Genomic DNA, 22,264 nt, shown 5'->3' with positions numbered 1-22,264 from the left:
CGTTTCCTTCCCTATTTAATCTATAGTCCTCTCCTCTTATCCTTGCTCTTGTTAAGTATTTTTCTTTCCAGATAAAGCACGGAACTAGTACTACATTCTTTTACTTTTTCAAATGTCTCTTTCCTCTGCTTCCAGAAAATTGACAAACTTTCATACTGAAAATCCCTTTTCCCCCATTCAGAACTGCCCTTTTTCATTTCCAGCACCTCATAGGCAGCCCCTTACTCTTTATACCACTCTGTATAACCTCTTATTATTTCAATGGTCACTATCATACCAGGGATGGACAGCTTTGGGGGTGTTAGGTATTTCTGAAGTCCCAGCCATGCATGCTAAGAGGTGAATTTGGACAGTTCATCTGTCAAATAATGTAGGCAGTTTCTGTAAATGATGTGGTGTTAAGTTATTAAATTATTATTAAATATAATTTTATGTTAACAATGATACTGGTAGCAGAATAGCACAAAGAACTTTTCTACTGACAAGCCCAAGTGCCATCTCAAACCATTATGATTCTGTGATATCATAGAATCATAGAATCATAGAACCATAGAATCATAGGAGAGTTTGGGTTGGAACAGACCTTCAAGATCATCTAGTTCCAACCCCCTGCCATGGGCAGGGACACCCTCCACTGGACCACGTTGCCCAAAGCCCCATCCAGCCCGGCATTGAACACTGCCAGGGACAGGGCGATTCACAACTTCACTGTTCCAGTTCCTCACCCCCTTCATAGAAAATTTCTTCCTAATATATAATCTAAATCTACCCTCCTTCTTACAGCCATTCTCCCTTGTCCCGTCACTCCATGCCATTGTAAATAATCCCTCTCCAGCTTTCCTGTGGGCTCCTTCAGGTAGTGGAAGGCTGCTCTAAGATCTCCCTGGAGCCTTCTCTTCTCCAGGCTGAACAACCCCAACTCTCTCAGCCTGTCCTCATAGCAGAGGTGCTCCAGCCCTCTGATCATCTTCTTGGCCTCCTCTAGACTCACTCCAACAGCTCCATGTCCTTCTTGTACTGGGGCCTCCAGAGCTGGATGCAGTACTCTTGGTGGGGTCTCATGAGAGTGGAGTAGAGGGGCAGGATCCCCTCCCTTGACCTGCTGGTCACGTTGCTTTTGATGCAGCCCAGGACACAGTTGGCTTTCTGGGCTGCAAGCGCGCATTGCTAGCTAATGTTGAGCTTTTCATCAACCAACACCCCTAAGTCCTTCTCCTCAGGGCTGCTCTCAATCCATTCTCTGCCCAGCCTGTAGTTGTGCTTGGGATTACACCAACCCATGTGCAGGACCTTGCGCTTAGTCTTGTTGAACTTCATGAGGTTTGCACAGGCCCATCTCTCAAGCCTGCCACGGTCCCTCTGGATGGCATCCCTTCCCTCCAATGTGTCGACCACACCACACAGCTTGGTGTCGTTGGCAAACTTGCTGAGGGTGCACTCGATCCCATTGTCCATGTTGCCAGCTATATTATTATCAATAGTGCCATGTTAGTCTTTGAATATACTTGTGCTAGGAAAACTGTATTTTCTACCTTGCTGTAATACTGCTTCTGTAATCCAGTGCTCTTTGTCTACAGCATTTTTCCCAACATTGTGATGACTACAAGACTGTGTAATTTTTTGCGTCAATTTTTGCATCCCAACTTACCTGTCTGATTTTTCCTTTAAGGTAAATAATTACAGTTTAGAAGAAGTTACCCATGAAGAGGCAGTAGCGATACTGAAGAACACATCAGATGTAGTGTATCTGAAAGTTGGAAAGCCCACCACCATTTACATGACTGATCCTTATGGCCCACCAGATATTACTCACTGTAAGTGATTTTTGCACCTCATTTTGTAGGAGATACCAGTTTGTCAGATGATTGTGGTTTTTTGGTAACTTGTCCAAAGTACCCTATTAAAGTTTATGAAACAGCTTGGAAGGCTACAAAAATGAAATGTTTATTGCCACTTAAGAATGCTACACTCATAAAATATTGCAAATAATATAACTCTGCTAAAGTATTTTTGCTGTGCTGATTCCAATTAGCCATTGTCTAGATGATCAGACTGAACTGTATCTCTTCTGACAATTGCAGTGATAAGTATATGCAAATATATTTTGAAATATATATATAAATAGATTTGTAGACTGGAGACCTCTGTGCACTGAAAAATCAGAGCAAGCAGCAAACCGTCTTGTACAAGCTTAGTGAAAATTCTGAGAAAAATGAGTGGAAAAATTTACTTGGAATGTAAAAATCACTGTTCCACTTACAGAAATTTACCTATTTTCTGTGTAAATCCAGTTCCTAAATTATTGTGCCACTTAGCTTTATTCTCAGTCTGTCCATTAACTTTATATATGTTCATCTGCTATTTTTTTCACTGAGGACCATGGCCTTATTTGTCCTTGCATTCAATGTACACTCTGTTCTAGGAAAAGCTGTTGAAAAAATATAGTAAAGCTCAGTGAAGGATCTCATAGGAGGGGAAGATGATTTTATTTTAAAACTAGTTTCAGGCTGTCATATCCACACACTCCAAATCATCTAGACTCATATCCAGCATTCAGGTAGAAAGACGTGCATCTAGGTGCATCACCAGGACTCCCTGAGATGATCAAGTACAATGGTGGGTGGCTGTGGAGTCCTTATCATACATATATAGCTTCTTCATAGGCTGACAACCTCCCTGTTGGTGTGCTTTTTGTACCCTTAAGGAGATGACAGCAACTGGGATCTTCTGTCTCTCCAGTCAGTCCTACCTAGCATGTCTTCAGGATTTACTTACTTCGCTTTTATCTCCTTATCTGAGTGTCCTAGGCTCCAATCTAATCTTTATCTCCTGCCATCATCTCTTAACGGCTTGAGCCTTTGTTTTAGTTTGGATGTAGGCTATCCTGACCAGTTCAGTGGTTATGTTGAGTATTGATGACCTATTGATGAATCTAGGTGCTATCAACACATGCCCCTCCTTCCAGTCCTGCTGGTGTCCATATCCAGACGTTCCCATTCCCTTTTCATTCACAGCAATCTTAAAATTTCGGTTGCAGCTCTCTATGCCGCTGGTGCCTGGTGTTCTAAACAGTTCATTACTGAAACTCCCAACATTTAGTTGTTCATTAAAAACTATCTGTCCTCGATTCAACTACCAACAGGGACCAGGTGCACCGTCTGACAACTGGATAGCAGTTAAATTTTTTACAAGAGCTTCAGCAACTGATCCATACCCATTTTGATCACCTGCCAATAATCCTAGGGACACTTAAGGCCAACCATGGGCTGGGAAAGGCAGATTTTCTTGGTAAACGCTAGAGATTTAAGTTTTTCTACAGTTTTGCAAAGTGTTGCTGCTGTGGACTGCCAAAGTTGAGGGAAAAGCTAAATATGCATAATCCTCCTTATTCAGACTGCTCCATAAAAGTAGAAGGGAATGTTTTGTAAAATGCACCTCAGGTGGTATACTCAACTGTGCTGAGGATACCTATTTATTTAGCAAATATTACAACAGATGGAAATCATGTTGTTCAGTAGCAGTCTGGTCTGGATCTTAGCAAAGCCCAAGAAGTGAAAATGCTAAATGTCCCTATCCATTCTCCTGCTTTATAATACTTTCAAAATAATAATTTGGAAGTTCTGAAACAGTGTGTCTTATTATGTCAGATTATAGATCAGCAGCATATGAGAAGACAGAAGTAATTCCAGAGGGAGAGTAAAGGTTGAAAAGATTTGCAGTAGCCCATCCCAGGCTGTTGGTGCATACAGATTCATTTATCCTCAGGGAACCTTTCATTATACCTACATGTTCAGAGTATTTCAGAACGGGTAATGGCCTTTCCCTGTAGAGATATTTTGCTTTGAAACATCCTGTATCTCAGCATCTGAAAGAAAGACTGAAACTAATACTAGGAATTTTAGCTGTTGTCTTCTCATGAGAGAATTAATTATTGCTCATTGCAGAAGCACGTATCATTGTTTTTCCTATTTATCATTTCCTTTTCTAATTACATTAACTAGAGATTTGAATACAGCTATTATTACATCTCTCCAGTCATAAATAACCCCAGTAACTTCAGAATAGCAAAAAAGCAAGAAAACTACAAACCCCACAGACCCAGTATAGAATCAGACAGCATAGTCCTGTAATTTTCATTATTAATCAATAATATGTAAAAGATTTCTATCCACTTTCTATTTTAAATATACAGATTTACTGTGATCTAAATAACATCTATGTTGGTACTGAAATTTCAATTATATTGGGAATTTTGGCACCTTTAGTAGATCACAGCTTTAAATCTTCACCATACGTATTTCTTGCCATGCATAAAATCCCTGTTCTTATCCTACATTGAGCTCTTACTATATTACTCCCATTGCTGTATATTGGAGCCAAAAAGAGGAGTGCGCTTTTAATCTCATTCTCTCCAATTTACATTTCCTTCTTCAAGTCAGTCCTAATTGAAGAAAAGGTTTCCTGTCTCCCAAACTATCCTTTCTTATTCAGATCCCCTCTAAAGAGTCAATCCCTGCAAATGAGCCAGTATTTTTATTATTATTATTATTATTATTATTATTATTAACCTTTCAGGAAAACTCCATCTGTTCTTTCTTTCTTTCTCGTTACATTTTAGGCTCTCTCAGGCAAGGACTTTCTGTTTTGGTGTTATTTACAGCAATGAGCACATTCTCGCTGCTTCACTAAAAAATGGTACTGTTGTGACATTTGTGACATCTAATCAAACGTGAAAGTGGCTAACTAGAAATGCTTATTTTTACCATCAGCTTATTCGCCACCAATGGAAAATCATATACTCTCTTCTGGAAACAATGGCACTTTAGAGTACAAGGCATCCCTGGCCCCTATCTCACCAGGAAGATACTCACCCATTCCAAAGCACATGCTTGTGGAGGACGACTACACCAGGTCAGATGCTTCTCTTTATTTGATACCTTTCATGACAATTGCAAAGGACGTAGGCAAAGCATTCAGTGCCCCTCCAACAGAATGCAGCATACAGTTCTTTCTACCCCAGTTCAAGGGAAGATGATTTGAAACTGTTACGAGTATGAAGACAACTGAGAGAATGATCACAGGAATGAATGCTGACCTGAGGTCCATCTTGTCTGGGTGCAATTCTGTGGTAGTTCCTAAACAACATGGCTGCACTAGAGCAATGCTGGCACTGAGCAAAATCTTCTGTTTCTTACCAGGTGTCTTAGCCATGATAGTTCCCTATTAGCACAACGAGGAGATCTCAGGATCAGTGACTCATCTGGCTCACTGCATGTATGGGTGGAGTGACTGTATGTGTTTTTGTACCTGTCCGTGACAGCACGCTCTGAAAGGTCCAGCTTGTTTAGTTTAGTGAAAGCAAGGCTGAAATAACCTGTAATTGCTCTGTCTACAGACATTGAAAGATAAATGTCATGGAGAGTGAACACTATGGGAAAAGAAAAAAAAAAGTATAAATTGGCTGCGAACAAATGTAAGAGGGAAACTGGAAAAAGTTTCTTAACCATTAGAGCAATCAGAATATGAGACAGTTTTCTCTGAGAGCATGGAGGTTGAAAGGACACTATGCAGTGGCACTTGATACCTGTATAAAAGGGGTTCTTTGATGTGATTATCAGCAAAACGACCCTGGAAATTGCTTCTAATCTTTTTTTCTTTTTTTTTAATAATCCCCAAAGGATTGAGACTGCTATATGGAACTTTGGTAGCAGAATTTTATCTATGTAGTTGATGTCCAGGTAAAATGACACATAGGAAAATGTTGGGAGGGTTCTTCTATGCCTTGTGTTAGATCAACACTGAATGTCACTAATTAGACAGTGTGTGTTCATCTTTTTGTTTGAAAAGCACTACCATTCACTTAGACAACAGTTGTTAAGTTTGTAAAATGAGCCCTCATTATAATGTTTAGTGCCACAGAAAATGAGAAATTAATTTTCTTCCTGTGCTTCAGTATTTATACATTCATTGTGTTTAAAGCTAGGAGGGAGCTGTTCCAATCATCTAACCTGACCTACTGTGTATCTCAAGCCAAAGAATCTCAACCATTTATGTATTCATCAGCTTCATAACTTGCTAATTTGCATTTCATGTTTCTTGTTGCATATGATTACGATCTCAAGCTGCTTAACTGGTTGGATTAGACAGATTCAGAGTAACTAAATCATGATAAAGTGTTTAATCAGAACATAAATGTGTGGAAACCACACCTCGCTTCCCTGTCTTGGCTAAAAGAATTTCTCCTTTGTTTTGATTGGGGATGCAAAGCTGACACTGCTTTCCTTCAACTTATGAGACATTCAATTAGGATGAATTTTCTCCAAAGGGTTCCAAGCAGTTACATTTTTTAATTAATAGTTAAAAAATTGATTCCATTAAATTGTGCATAAAAACTTTACCTGGGTTAGTACTGACCTCATAATTTCTAAAATGCTTATGTCCAGGAAGAATACCAATGTAGTATCTGGGATACAATGATGAAGGTTTTGCCAATAAGTTTGTAATGCTGAATTCTCTCCTTCTGTAATGAGATGTCAGCACCATTATTACTGAGAAATTGTTGGCAAAGTTTAAAAACAGCAAAAAAATGCAACCTTAAAAGTAGATAATAGCTAAGGAGACCGAGAAGTCACAGGAAAAGAATCCTAAAAAAAAGCAGAAAAGCTTCCCTGATAATTAAAAGACTATTTAAACAGTTAGACCTGTAAGGTATTGAAGAAGTATCTTTAGACAGTCCTGTGTTTCTTTGTGTTCCATGTAGCTGATTTTAACTTTCTAATTACTTCTACAAAAAAAAAAAAAAGAGAGAGAAAAAAATAAAAATAGTCCTATAAGAGAAGGCAATGACAGTCCTAACCCATTAGTTCGGTAGGTATACAGTAGAAAGCATACCTGCTCAAACAACCATCCAGGATATATATTGAAATTAATTAGTATGTCTTTTTGATCTTTTTAGGAGGAAATATGTATTCCTATCCTGATATTTTTAGTTTGTTTTTAAACAAGTTAATTTTGATGGTTTAGCTCCTGACAGTAAAACGAAATACTGACACAGTTCAGTTCATGACTGAGGTATTCACACCAATATCCATTTTGAATTATTTGGGGAAAAAAATCAATGCTGGAGAAGCCATGTATATTCTGTGAAATACTTCTCTCTTGTGTTCTTCTTCCTATCTGGATTCCCAAATTAGTGTGTTGTCTCATGAAAGTCTGATATCTGAAATCTTCTGTGGCACTGGCACTATTGACAGGAGAGGCTGACTCTACAAGCATGACCTTCTCTGGAAGGCGTGCGGCAATGGCAGAAATAAAGGTGTCGAGTAATAGGAGCAGACTCTGAATGCAGTAGAGCAAATGGGATGAAAATCTCATAGTTCTAAACAAGTATTTACTTCGACTATTGAAAAGGAGGAGGCTACTATGGACTTAATTATGTTAGTGATAATAGGTTTTATGCTATACTGATACTTAGGATACAAAAGCATAAAGATAAAATGAATGTAGTCGTAAGAAAAATGGCAGTTCTCGCCATTGCCTTTCGTCACTGGACATACATCATACAGCACTATCTGAGAGACACCCGAACAAGAGCCAGGAGACCAGGTTTCTCCTCAGACTACAATGACTAAGAAGCTCTCACCTTCAAAACCAAAGTGTTTAACCCCTGAATGATACTGAGCCTTTGTTTTTTTCAAATGTCCGTGTAGCTAGTTATTGCCTATTGATTCAAGTGGGACTACTAAAAATGCCACAGTTAATTCTCACAGTGATTTTCACAGCTATAAACTGAGAATACTGAAGGTACTCTTTCTGTGCGATGCCATAGGATTTGCTTATGAGTCTGCCATTAAAATAAGAAAATATTTGGAAAGTCTTTGTTGCTGACCGGTTTAGAAAGTTTAAAATCTTTTGGGAGGATAGTTACCATATTGATAATTTTGGTGAAACTTATAGATCCCTTGATTGCAGCATTTATAATTGGGTTTCCTCACATAATTTTTTTTATAATTAAGATGATTGCCAACTACTGCAGTGCTATCCATTAAAACTACCTGGTTCTTGCTATAACAGGTTTTCAGGGCTAATTTACATGGTGATCACATAAGGAAATTTATTACCCATGCAGTCATAATATGGCAACACTTCTGGCAGATTTTCATTTGTGCCAGCTAAAAATATTTGGAACAGTAACTTCTCCACTATAAGAAGCATTTGCAATTTTGTAATTCTTTCTACATGTGATTTGAGTGAGGCTGATGACAAGATTTCTTCTAACTTACTTGCTATAATGAATCTATCAGTAATGCTTAAATGCTTGAACAGTCAACTTAATTTGTCCACTTTCTCTTACTTTTTTGTTTTTCTTTTTTTGTTCCAGTTCTTTTTTTAACCTAAATACTTTCATTTTGCCCAAGAAAAATGTTTCTTTTGACAAAAACTTGTATTTTTTGGTCTGAGATTGAATCTACATCTGAAAAAAATTTGATACAACTTTCACTTAATAACATTATGACCAAAAAACCACCTTAATCCGAGCACAAGGGATAGAAAAGTAACAAATCATATTCAGCCACAAGTTTTAATGAAGCTAGATGTTGTCTTTAAATTACTGAGCTTTTGAATGCTGTGTATATTATTAGCCCAAAATGCTGTCAGTGATAGGCATTATTTACTTTTTGTTTTGTTGAATTAATTTTAAATCCACTCTGGATGGAAGCTTTGCCTTCCTGTATTTTATATAAAGATTGTGACCTTTTAAAATTTAAATAAAATAACACAATTTCAGGTTAGTAGAATGTGGGATCAGAAGTGGATAAAAGCTCTACGCCAAGTAGCTGTATCAATACAGTCATCATCATTCTGCAAGTCCTTATTTGTTTTAGTTTCAAGTAAGATTTAAGCATTTTGCAGGCAATGCAGGAGATTCCTTGGTTGTGTTGCTGACAATTTCCTAATGCTGCTGGAGGGGAGAAGCAGGAATAATTCTCTGCTTGACCTGCTGCTTACGAAAAGGGAAGAACTAGTGGCAAACGTGGTGATAAAGAACAGCTAGGATCAGAGTGACCACAAGCTGGGTCAGTTCGTGATTCAAAGGAAATCTGGAAAGGTAGTCAAAAAGTTATGACTGTAGACTTCAGAAGAACAGACTTCAGCCTTTTTGGAGAATTGCTAAGCAGTACACCTTGAGATGCTGCCACAGAGATATAAGTTCCATGAAAGATGGATGATTTCTAAATAAAACTTACTGAGAACTCAGAAATGAACCATCCTGTTGAGCAGGAAGGAGGGGAATTCAGTAGCAGGCCTTCTTGGCTGAGCAAAGAGCTTTCTGATGACCTAAAATGCAATATGTAGACAAGCATTGCTTGATTGCTTAATGACAAAATCAGAAAGCTCACGGATTTGAGCTAAGACTTACAAGAATGTCATGGTTTAACACCAGCCAGCAACTAAGCACCACACAGCTGCTCGCTCATGCCCCGCTGGTGAGATGGGGGAGAGAATGGGAAAAGTAAAATCAAGAAAACTTGTGGGTTGAGATAAAGACAGTTTAATAGGTAAAGCAAAAGCTGGACACACAAGCAAAGCAAGGAATTCATTCCCCACTTTCCATCGGCAGGCAGGTGTTCAGCCATCTCCAGGAAAGCAGGGCTCCATCATGTGTAGCAGTTACCTGGGAAGACAAACCCCATCACTCCAAATTTCCCTTTCCCCTCCTTCCTCTTCCCCTAACCACTTATAGGCTGAGCATGACGTCATATGTTATGGACTATCCCTTTGGTCATTGGGGTCAGCTGTCCCGGCTGTGTCCCCTCCCAACTCCTTGTGCACCCCCAGCCTACTCGCTGGTGGGGTGGTGTGAGGAGCAGAAAAGGCCTTGGCTCTGTGTAAGCACTGCTCAGCAGTCACTAAAACATCCCTGGGTTATCAACACTGTTTGCAGCACCAATCCAAAACACAGCCCCATACCAGCTACTATGAAGAAAATTAACTCTATCCCAGCCAAAACCTGCAGAAAGAGTCATACAGGATAACAAAAAGTGATTCTGCAGGTGTGCTAGTTTCAAAAATGAAGGTAAAATCTGATGAAGGGAAAAACTGATGAATGGCAGGGGGAGGACAATGTAATGACAGACAATATAGAAAAAGCTGAAGTACTCAACATCATCTTTGCCAGGCATTTAAGGGTAATTGAAATAGTCAGCATAGATTTACAAGAGCAAATTGTGTGCTTGTCTAGCCTAGTTGCCTTTCCTGATGAAATGACTAGCTGTGTGGATAAGGGGAGAGCAGTGGCTGCCCTGTACAAAGCAGTGCCACAGCACAGGTGCTGTCTTGAGCAGGAATGCCTCTTCGTGAGGTGAAAACACAGCTGACTCCAAAGGCATACCTGACCCATGCCATAACTGCCACAGATGTATGTCTGGGATCTGCTGTAGGGCACATGGTGATTCCTCTTCTCCACTAGTTGCCCTGGGGAGTGACTGCAAAGGTATTTCTCTTACCTCTTCTGTGGGCAGAAGCAGCTGTAACACAGGGAGCACCCTTTGAAACTCCTCCAGCAGCCTCTCATCCAAACATGAGAAAGCATTGGATAAACACATACAACTAATCCATAGCTGGAAAGAAAATATTTGTAAAGGTTTGGAAACCTTCTGGATAACCTTTTGGGTATCTCCTGGATTATATGCTGTCATCTTGCTCGTTAGCCTTCTCCCAGCTCATTTGCGTGCAACGGCAGACTTTGGTAAGGCTTTTGACACAGTCTCCTACAGCACTGTTGTTTCAAAGCTTAGGAAGAGTGGACTAAAAGAAGAGACTGGGTTGGGAACTGACTGAACCAGTAGGCTGAAAGGGTAATGATCATCACTTGACATCTGTCAGGTGCTCAGTGATGGGCAGAGTAGCTCAGGATACCCTGGGCGTCAGTGAATATCTTCATCAATGACCTAGATCATGACACAGAATGCACCTTCAGCAAATTTGCAGAGGATAATAAATTAAAGGGGAGTGGTTAACATGACAAATGGCAGAGCTGTATTCCAGAGGGATCTTGATATACTCAAGAACTGGGCCAGGAGAAACCTTATAAAGTTCAGTAAGAAGAAGTCTGCTCCTCAGGTGGAACAGCAGCACCCACTTGTACGGGCCATGAAACAAACACCTGAATTGCAGCTTCATTGAAAATAACGTGGAGGTTACAGCAGGTGCCAGGCTGAACATGGACCCAGGAGTGCACTCTCATTGCCAGTCAGGTAATCGGCATACTAGGCTATATTAGAAGCATGGTCAGCAAGAAAAAAGAAGTTATTTTCTAGAAGACTGTGACCAGTTCCCATTCTTCTACTTCAGGAGGGATGTGGAAAAATAGGAGAGGGTCCAACAGATTCTCAAAATCCTGAATCATGTGGAGGTTAGAGGGATGTTGAGGAAACTGGGGCTTGTTTAATGTTGTGAAGAAGAAATTAAGGGGCAATCTGAGACCACCTTATAAGTACTCAGTAGCAAAGACGATGAAACCAAACCCTTCTCAGTAGAAAAGGACCAGTGATCACAAGTGTTGGCTTTGGATGTTCTGATTTCAATTTGAGAAGAAAAAAATACACCAGGTGGGTGGAGTACTGCTGGAGCAGGTTGCTTAGAAGGGTTGTGAAATATCCACCCTTTGAGATTTTTACAGTTTGGCTTGATTAAATCATAGATGATCTGATCTAGTGTTGGCAATAATCCTGCTTCAAGCACAAGAGTGGATGAGATGACCCATAGACATGCATTCCAACCAAATTTTTTTATGATAGTAGGAAGAAAAAAGTGATTTTTTGGTTTAGTGTTTTTGTGGAACTTTCATTACTAATACAGTTGAGAGAGAGGTTACAGTCTGCCTTCCTATTTCCAGAAATATTGACATTATAGTCTAAAAATCCTGTAGCTTTTAGATGTTCATTCCTTCTGCCTTTAATGAACAACATAGGCAAAAGATCCATAAAAATAAAGAAGTACCATCTTGGGTTTTTACTTCCCTTTTAACTTCAGAAAATGGTAACGTCAAACTTCTGTGCTTCAGCTGACAAAAAATTCACTTTAACATTTAACTCTGGCTAGATATTAAAGATTCATGGATGAAAAATCTGTCTGAGTTATCTGTTTTGCTGTGAAAAGCCTGTTTGATTTCTTTACATGCATCTTTGCAAAATAACATTTTCTGGATGAGGAGGAGGTGCTGGGGATTGGAAGGGAGAAAAAAGAGAACCATTAAATTGAAGTCTCAGGGGATTTTTTCCCTGTGTTGAAAGTAATGTTCCTCAACGGTTTCTTGTTTACTTACATAAGCTTGCTAGTTGAATTAAGGATATTTTATGGAAACACCTTTGGATTTGTATTGATACACAGAGTTGACTCTTCACTATTGAATCATTACAACTAATATTATGGTTTGTGTGTTATAAAACTGTCAATAACAGTTTTCTGACAGTGGTTTTATGAAGTACAACAATAGGAAGACAGAACTGCAGTTTTTAGTAATGAGTCCTGAAAACTGTTCCTTTGGGATGCTTAAAGAGTTGACATATCATCCATTGACAAAATATTCTGCGTGTTTTAAAAGTGTATATTTACTGAAAGGAGTTTGCTGTTTGTTTTTGTGAGGCAACAAAGTTGAAACTCGTGTTTCCCAGATGAAGATCATCAAGTACTGTAGGTAGAACTTTCAGATGGTGAATTTTACACCATATTTTTGACCTGATGTTACTATAGAAGTGATGAGTGAAAGATACGTAGAAGTACACTGATACAGTTATATGAACATGACAGGTAATTATGAGCTTTCAGCAATCATATCACCATGCCTAATCTAAACCCAGCACATCACCTATGCCTTAAAGAGAATAAATTATATATAGCAATATGGGGAGACCGATAATGCCTTTTATTTATTCTTAGAATCATTTAGGTTGGAAAAGACATTTAAGATCATTGAGTCCGTCTTCCTGTTAAATCACTTGTAACTTTGGCCAATTGTTCAAGTTAATATTTTTACGCTCAGTTTTTTGTCTGAGACTGGATTTGCTTATCTAGGGATAGCAAAATTTGCAAGTTTGTTTTGCTTAAAATTTAGCATATATTATTTCTATTATTTCAAAAGTAATTTTAATCAATCATCACTATTAACATCAAATTATATTGCATTTATTTTTAGCCACAGCAGCTTGGTCATTTGAGGAATGGAGGAAGAATTACATGGCTTAGTTCATGTTCTATTCTATTCTATGTTAAAAATTGTGGTTGTATTATATTTTAAATACTGTAATATTCCATACATAGCTTCAGGGTGTTGAAATATGGGAGCTGATGAAACTGAATCCGCATAGTATTTCTACTGCATTTTTGAAAATCTATCTAAATGCCAAAAAATATAAGTCTTTGGAAAAACTGAAATTCATTTATCCTCCAAAATGTATTTAATAATTTTTTTTTTTTTTGCAGTAGAATTCTTTAAGATTCCATCCTCACGCTGTGGTGTATCTAAGCTTCTCACAATTTTGTAATAGTGACTAGATTGTTTAAAAAAGCCAACATGATTGAGTGCAGCATTGTATGGCCAAAACTATTTTTTCTCTCTACTTATTTATTCCAGTTCTCTCTGAAATAGAAACATAATCAGGAGTGATTCTGTTCTGTGCTCTGAATGCCCATTCCTGTGAGATTTTAACATTGAAGAGACTGGAGAAATAGGGGGAGTGTGTTTGGCAGGGAATTATGGTGAGATTGGGTGTGAAAATGAGGGAGAACTTGTCACTGGTTGTGTGAGAATGGAAATCTCAGGAAGGGAACGCTGGTATTTATTGTGTAAGAAAACATGGATTTGGAAGGGGAGTTTAGGACAAGGAAGAACATAAGTGAGAAATGGGTGAAGAGGCATGAAGAAGCAGAGGAGGAGAATAGCCTGGAGGAGAGCAGCAATGAATTTCAGGACTGCCCAACCAGAAGCTCCTTCAGTGAGACATGAGGTTTGGGATAATCGATAGTTGTGCAAGAAGACTGGGGCAAGGCACAGAGATAGAGAGCAGGTAGGAAAAGTTGCTGATAATATGCTGGCAGGATCAGACTCGGGCCATCTCTCTCTAGAAAAATGGAGAGGAACTCAGGTTTCTGGGGTTTGTATGACACACGCATGATCCCACCAGGCAGTCTGTTGTGATAGTTCATCTGCATCGCCTGTTCGTCTGGAGGTGACAGCCTGCTGCTGCTCCTGGTACTCCCCATCGCTCACCAGGTAGAGCTCTCATGCTCTAGCTCTTAAGTTGGCAACTCTGCTGATGATTATATTGAATTCAGTATGGTATCCCATAACAGGATTTCATTCTTGGTTTAGTGTTTGATCAATGTAAGCAATTATTAAAAAAAAAAATGAAAAGAACACTATTCAGGTTACACGTCAAATGTTAAGAAAAAAAAAAGTTTCTGTGTAACCTGAAATTGGACCCTTGGTGAAATACAAGTACAGTGTTTAGTTATGCTAAAAATGTCTACTTGTAGAATGCCTGTCAACTGCTTTGTAGAAAAAAAAGTGATAGTTGCATTTCTTGGCTCTGTTATTGTTCGTTCCTTCAATGAAGCATGAAATTGCTAAATTACAGAACAACTATTTTATATTTCATGTATTGAATACACAGATTTTATCTTAAACTAATTGTTAAACTTTAAAAATGCATAATTGTCTGCTTATCATAAGATTTCATTTTGCTACCCCAAATTTATTTTAAATAACAAGTCTTAACTTGAGAGAATAATTTACGTTAAAGTAAAAATTTAGTTATTGTCAAGGCACCAGACAATCTGTTATGTCCTGAGTAATCCACACGTATTCAGTCAGGCCTGTCCAAGATCCCCAAGGAATAGGATTTGACTATTTCTAATAAAGATAGTGGAAGCTACTTGTTACTTAACACTTTAAAACAAAAATAAATCAACTTTCGGAATCTGCTTTAGTGCTTGCATGGAGATTTTTGAAATGAGATAGTAAGATTGGCAGTGATAACACACACAGAAATGGTAAGCGACGTTTAAGAGCGCACAGAGGAAAAAGATAACCCTCAGTACATACTACAGGTGTCGTGGACATGGACTCTTACAGCAGCTATTACCACTTGAGCAAGACACCCTGAGGTGACCGTGGTTGGTTCTGTGACATTGTCGGCTCAGTAGTCACAAGCAGTCAGAAGGGTAATTAAGAATGCAAATAGGTTCTGATAGGAAAGGAAAAGAGTGCAAAACATAATGTTTTTTTCTGAGTGAATCTATGATACATCCAAGTCTTCAATAGTACACGGAGGCAACTGGGAAAAGCCCCAGAAGAAGGTGACAGAGATGACCAAGGGTGTAGCATGATTTCCAGGCAGAGCTAAATAACCAGTAATTACAGTATAGAAAAATGATGTCAGAGAGAGATAGAACAGACATCTGCAAAAGTACCTGTGACACAGAGAAGGCAACAGGCACCTACTATTAGCACTTTCTTACAACTCAGATACAAGAGTGTGCCAAGTTTAAAATACAGAAAAGAGAAGTTTTTGAAATGTTACCGTATGTTATCAATGTGCAGCCAAGTAACAGGCTTGCAGTACACAAAAGTAGAGGGTTTGGGGTATGTCACATGGTTAGTTTGTGGGACTCATTGCCACAGGGTGTTGGGAAGAATATATAATGTTCAAAGACAGATAAGTGCTCAAATTCATGGTGGATAGGCCCACTAACCGCACTTTGCTTGGATTTAGCTTCTGGCCTCCATGGTCCCTAACCTGCTGATTTTCAGCAGCTGAGCAGGGAAGGGCCGGCCTTTACTGGCCCTGTTTCCCAAAAAGGCACTGCAAGGGAGTAGGCCTGTGGTCTGACGGTCCCACCATTCCGATGTGAAAGAGCCTTCGTTTCCATTGCTGCAACAGAAAATCATTACTGATTTTTTTTTCACATTAAGCAGTGATTTCATTTCCTAATTCCTAATGCCTAAGAATAATGAGTGTAGAATTGGGTCTAGAATATTAGAAGTTCTAAATTATACTTATGCCTGCTTGTAGGTCATTTAATTTGAAAACCTGATTAAAATGTTTAAATAGTATTGTTACGAGGAACAAGGCAATCCTTACTCTTCATTACTGTGCTAAAAAAATTGCTGGGATCTTCAGCACTGTTTTTCAGTTATGAAAAACTTTAAGGCTCATGAAAATAGCAGTTATTAATGGAAAAGCTGAAAATCATTGATTATAGAAGGATTTCCGGAAAGAACTACAGTACCGTACTTCTGGTATTTTCTTCCAGCTTTTCACACCCCTTCTCTGTCTTTCATTTAGTTGAAGTAAACATGTCATATGAGTGATTGGGTCTTATTTGAATTGCCAAGACACAACCTATGAAATAAAATCAACTTTCAATTCTAAATAAACCTATTGAACAATAAGGTATGTGGTTCTTCAAGAAGGTTATATTAACAAGAAATTAAAAAATGTCAAAAGACATATAGATACACAAATCACTGGTTATTAGAAGTGGAAGAGTTCATTTGTATTAAATTGCCATTGATTTTTATTTTAATAGTGACATACTTTTAAAGACAGTTCTTTTCACACTTCCCAGCAACATTATGTTAGCAATACTAACATATTAGTTGTCTTTACTGAACTTGGGTCAATTAAAAATTGTTACTCAAAGAAAAACGTTGGAAACTTGTAGGTTTGTGAGATTTATTTTCTCTCAGATTGAACTTGGCATTTCCTGGCTGTAGCCCTGTATACTCAATATGCTGTGAGAGCTTAGTTGGTTTCTCTCCATATCATAAAAGGTTTTAAAATCCCAAAAATGAAACTATTAACATTTAATGTGCTATGTGTTGGCAACTGAACCCTACCAAACAGGATTCTGCAATAAAAGAAGTTAAAATTAAATTGAGGACCCTGCATGATGCTGAGGAGAGAATGGTTTTAATAATGCCATTTCCTTGTAGCTTCTGTTGTGCAATAAAGGCAGCCTGAAACAATAACACAATGATGATCCAAACAAGGAATAAGAAGGACTACAAACAACTAGGAAGATTTGCTTTCTTTACACAATCTGTTATGAAATAAATAAATAAAACCAGTGTCAGATCAATCTTCTACCTCCCACGGTTACTGTTAGGTTTTCCACCAATTAGTTATACCTTCCTGTGGCAATTGTGCCTCATTGCAGAGGCACGATCAGTCTGTACTGATTAAAAATTCCAGCTTTCAATTATTTTTATTTTTTTTTCCCCAGAAAAGTAGTTTATGACTATCTGCTGTTCATACTACCATTTAAAAGCTTACCTTGTGGCACTGAGTGACTCGATTCTCTCTCCTGTGATTGAATTATCTGCTGAGGCATGCTCAAGCACAGCTATGCTACTACTTATTTTTAATTTTCTGTTGCCTTTCATCTACTATTGCATGCCAGATTTTCCTGCTAACTTAATTATTGCTGTCCATCTAGACCTAACAGTTGCTGCTCTCATTTATCACAGAGCTTGCGGTTTAGTTCACTGATAAAGACAGAGAATTGTAATGTATATCTGTCACTAAATAAACAGTTTAAAGACAGAAAGGGAGCAGATCTGCTAAATAAGACGTTACAGCAGCAGTTAGTTCTTTTTTATATTGGATAATTGCTCATTAAAATAGGTATTACAATTATCCAAGAAGTATACAGTAATATTCACATATTTGGCATTTTCAGGTGAATTTTTTTCATAAGTATTATGAAAAATTAAGATGATGGACAAAATAAATTCCATAATGTAGTTCTTTGTTATTTCTCATATTAAAAATTACAAAAATTGCTTAATATTTATTTTAAATAAGACAGCTGTACCTGCTATCACTGCAAGTGATACAACTGCAAATAAACTACAATGAATCAAACCTTAAATAATGTATCTAGCTTTTACACTTTTTTACAGCATGCTAAATGACCTGGTACATGTTTTCAAATTCATTTGAAGAACTAATGCATCATAAAATAAGGCCTCAATGTTTATATTCAGTCTGGCTCTTAATTATTTTGCAAGAAAAGTTGAGGTGACTATTTCTAAATAGCAGTCTTTTACATTCTCCTTTCCCGTGCTTTGAGAGGAGACAACCTGTCTCTGTCATAGCACTGGAGAAGAAGGTATGCAAGACGAGATTTACCGGGTGGGCTGATCCCATCGGATAGAAGTTCTTTGCGCTTTTCCAGTGAGGAGAAATATAAATGACAAGAGAAAATGCTGCATAAGAAGAATCATTTAATAAAGCTAGGTGGTCTTTCTTATTCTTTTTTATTTTTATAATTTGAGATTGTTGTCTTCCAAAGTGGGTAGGCAGTGTTGTAGCTAAGTACTAGTTTGCCATAGAGAAGGTAAGGAGTCAGGAGGATATTTGAAGATAGTCTGTTGCAGGATGTAACCTTAAGAACTCTCTTCAGCTCAGTTACGAGGGGTATGTTGTTAGCTAGGTCACAGCATCACATATAATACCAATGAGCAGAGGACTTCATCCGTCAGCATGGTGACTTCAGAAAGGCTTGTTCCAATTGTCTGATATCTTACCATCCAGCAAGACTGAAAGGAGTGAAAAATACTAAATGTTTTAAAATTTGCTGGGCTTCGCAAGACATGTTGTTAGGGCTCTGTGGTTATATTTGAAGGACTAATTTGGTCTCAGTATCTAGGTAGATGCTGAATGTTTACCTTCATTTTGCTTTTGGTAGCAGTTTGTAACTGTCAATTAACATAGCAATCCCTCGTATCTGTCTATCTCTGTGGCATGGTTTGTGTCTCAGCACAAGGTTGGATGGGCACTCACTGATGACTCAGTGTAGTTTGAGCATTCACAATATATCCCAGGGGTAGCAACACTCTCATGTCATCTACCACTCTGAGAAGATGAGTAACTTAAATATAGGAAGTTAGAAAGTTGTTCACTGACTGGTTAGTGTTTTAAATCATGGAGAAATCTCCAGGTTTTATTCATATTCCTGTACAGGGGCAATATTTCTTCAGTTTTCATAGTAAGCATCAATTATTTTTGATATTTGTACTTGTTCATTAATGTACTGCCTAAAATCAAAAGTGATTTCTGAGAGAATAAAAGGCAGTATTGGTCTAAAATAAAAAATGTTTTTTTTCTCTGGATTTTTCGTATTAAAAGCAGCAATTGATATAGTAAATAAATTATTAAAGCAACCCTCTGAAACAAGGGTGAAATATGCTGATAAAAAAGAATTGCTGCCTTAAACATCTTTAAAGGGATTTTACTAAATTCTTGACAGAACACTTTATAACCAAATGAGTGACAACTTTGCTATTTTGATATTTGGTAATCTTAAATTGCCATTTTTTTAACTGTAAAGTTTTCCCTGGGAAAGTCAGGCACAGAGAGTTCTCAAATCATATGTCAGATTGCTATGAATAATGTTATTAGCATTGAGTGAGACCAATTTTTAAGTAAAGCAGCTACTCCTTTTCCCCTAAAGGACAAAACCAGAAAGTAACAACAAGGGGAAAATACGTTCTCTGTATCTGCCGGTGCATCCACAACCATAATAAATTCTGGTACTTGTGAAAGTCACAGCAAAAACCACACCCATGTGAGGCACAGTGCAGCCAGAAGAACAAAAAGAGTTTCATTAACTGCTTGGCCTCTTGATATTTTCAGGCTTCTGAAATAAGATTTTCATCTAGCTAATGCTGTACTGCCGTGATTAAAGACAGTGGCATACCCTGGATCTTCTGGCAGAAGCGAGGATATGACAGCAATTGCATCTTGACACTCTCTAGATCAGAAACTTCAGGAAATTATGAGTCAAGTTTCACTCTGCCAGTAGGCCCAGAGGTATCTGCTGGGGCCAACGCAGTAGCTGGAGAAGTTGCATGGCAGGAAATGTACTGCGTGGTGCGGGTTTTTTTGAAAACTCTTTGCTGGTTGTCTCCTGTGGATCCCTGGCTGGTTGGTACTAAAGGCTGCATCCCCTCCTCCCAGGCGGCTCCCTGGGAGGTTCATGGTAAGTATTGCCTCTCCCAAGCGGTTGGCCTCTAGGCAGCAGAAGATAAATGCTAAGTGACCTCTCAGTGTCGGTTTTAGGATCTTATTCTTCATATCTAGCTTTGCAGACTTCTGTCTGTAATTTGGAGCAGCAGTGCAAGTGTGATAGCAGTGGCCTTGTCAACGAGGTTAACTGAGATGTGGTCTGCATAATCAGATTTTGAAGGTTGAATCTGAAAAGAAAGCAAAGAACTCTTGAAACGAAATGAATTACCTGCCAATGAGATGAATTGCTTACAGTTTGTCACCATCAGTGTTATTATAGGATATGGCCTGCCAATGAGATGAATTGCTTACAGTTTGTCACCATCAGTGTTATTATAGGATATGGCTCACTTGGACCACTGCTCTACTTGCACAGCCCCAGTTCATTGGGGCGGGAGTATGTTGTATTAACAAGTAATATGTACTTCATCTTTATCTTAACGGGTAAAAAATACCTGTTGTCAGGTAATAAACATCATATTTTCTACTATGCAATGTTCAAAATTAAGATCACAGAAAGCTGTGCAGAAGTAATGTTGTTAGATTTAAAAAAAAAAAAAGCAGAGTATGTGGAAATATTCATCACTAATGTTCAGAGACGAGATATTCCCTTTCAGTGCCACACTTCCCGTAAGCCAGTTTTATGGCCCACTTATATTGTCTGTATCTTTATATGCAGTTGCTTGTATGCTGTAATGCTGTTACCAAATTCTAATGTTTCCCCTACCAGCACACTTTACTTGTCAGAAAAGCCCTACTGAAAAGATCTTGACAGATTTGCTATGCATGCTTTGAAACTGATTGCTGTGTTTTCTCTATATTCTCGGCCACTAATACGCACCTGATCTTTTTACTCTTTCTGTATCACCAGGCCTCCTGAACCTGTTTACAGCACTGTGAACAAACTGTGTGATAAACCACCTTCTCCTAGGCACTATTCCCCTGTCGAGTGTGACAAAAGCTTCCTTCTTACAGCTCCCTATCCCCACTACCACGTAGGCCTGCTCCCTGACTCTGAGATCACCAGGTACTGCATGCGCTTCTTCCTCACCTCCTTCGTTAGAGTGCATGAACATCATTAGATTTACCTCATAGTTTGCATCTTCACCATAGATCTTTTTCTACAGCTTGTGCTTGTTTTTAACCATGCTTTCACATCTGCACCACTGGAAGATATATGCTACCTCGGTATATAATTTTGGTCATCCAAAATCCAGTGATGAATACAGGCAATGTTTTGATCCATTGGAATGGTGCTCTAAAATAGGTTACATAATATGTATCACATTTTACAACTGAATTCAGTATTTATTTCTCCGAGTATGGAATATGACTAAGACTACACTGACAGCGGTAGTAATTTGGTTGGATTCAGTCATTTTATTTCTGTGTTGTGCATACTTTTTCATTGAGCATCTTTGGGCTTAGAGGGTGGCTGCCTAAGCCAATCAGAAGAAATTGAGCAAAAAATAATCACAACCTTCACCAAGTCATGGTGTACATGTGTACATCTAGGCTAGCTGTGCTCTGAGAGGACTGTTAGCAAAACCTAAAATTGTGAACATTTCCATAACTGAAGTCATGGAAGACCTTGCTATAAACTATTGTCAGTGATTGCCTCCTGAGAAATATTTAATAGAGAAAAACATACTATCCAAAACTGTATGCTGGTATAACCCAGCTATTCTTCTATAGTCTACTAGGGTAGTAGTAAACTACTTGCAAACAAGACTTGGGAGATAGAGGAAGAGTTAGGCACAAGTTTTCAAGAAGGTGTTGAGTGTTTCCTTTGTCAGGAAAAAAGCTATCATCTTTTATATTCTACAGTAGAAGAAAAACAATTGAATTTGGTGCTTTGATCATAGACTTTTTCCACAGAAAAAACTTTTCAAAGAAAAAAGTAATGTGGGAAGAGGAGAGCAGAAGTGTGTAAGTGGGAAGTAAAATGGTAAACTACTGTAAGATACGATAACAGGAAAGAAACCCCAGGGATTAGAAAAACAGCTGTGAAAGGCATTGCAGTGCTATGAAATAAAAGCTAAATTAAAATAGCAGTAAGACAAATACTAGTCGAGAATGCAACAGATGTGGTAAGACCAGGAAGGAACTGTCAGTTTATTAATGAAAACCGTGTAGCTTCTAGAATTTGTGAAAAGATGCTCAATCACTGGACAAAGTGATTAGTGAAG

At 38.3% G+C, this 22,264-nt stretch overlaps 1 protein-coding gene across 26 annotated transcripts in view; it reads left to right on the top strand.

Annotated features, from left to right (window-relative positions):
* The window catches only part of DLG2 (discs large MAGUK scaffold protein 2), a 1,065,252-nt gene that overhangs the window by 766,487 nt on the left and 276,501 nt on the right, over window positions 1-22,264 (top strand). For 22 of the 26 annotated variants that reach the window (XM_054813806.1, XM_054813778.1, XM_054813779.1 and 19 more), the window contains 3 exons: window positions 1,670-1,814; window positions 4,770-4,911; window positions 20,947-21,102. In XM_054813806.1, coding sequence (XP_054669781.1) covers window positions 1,670-1,814; window positions 4,770-4,911; window positions 20,947-21,102 — 443 coding nt within the window. The remainder of the gene's footprint in view (window positions 1-1,669; window positions 1,815-4,769; window positions 4,912-20,946; window positions 21,103-22,264) is intronic. The other 4 variants (XM_054813780.1, XM_054813784.1, XM_054813798.1 and 1 more) reach the window with 1 other exon arrangement.

The sequence above is a fragment of the Grus americana genome, chromosome 1 (genome assembly GCF_028858705.1).
Source record: "Grus americana isolate bGruAme1 chromosome 1, bGruAme1.mat, whole genome shotgun sequence".
Classification (NCBI taxonomy): Eukaryota; Metazoa; Chordata; class Aves; order Gruiformes; family Gruidae; genus Grus; species Grus americana.
Note: the sequence above shows the minus strand (reverse complement) of the source record. Positions and strands in the feature narration are given on the sequence as shown.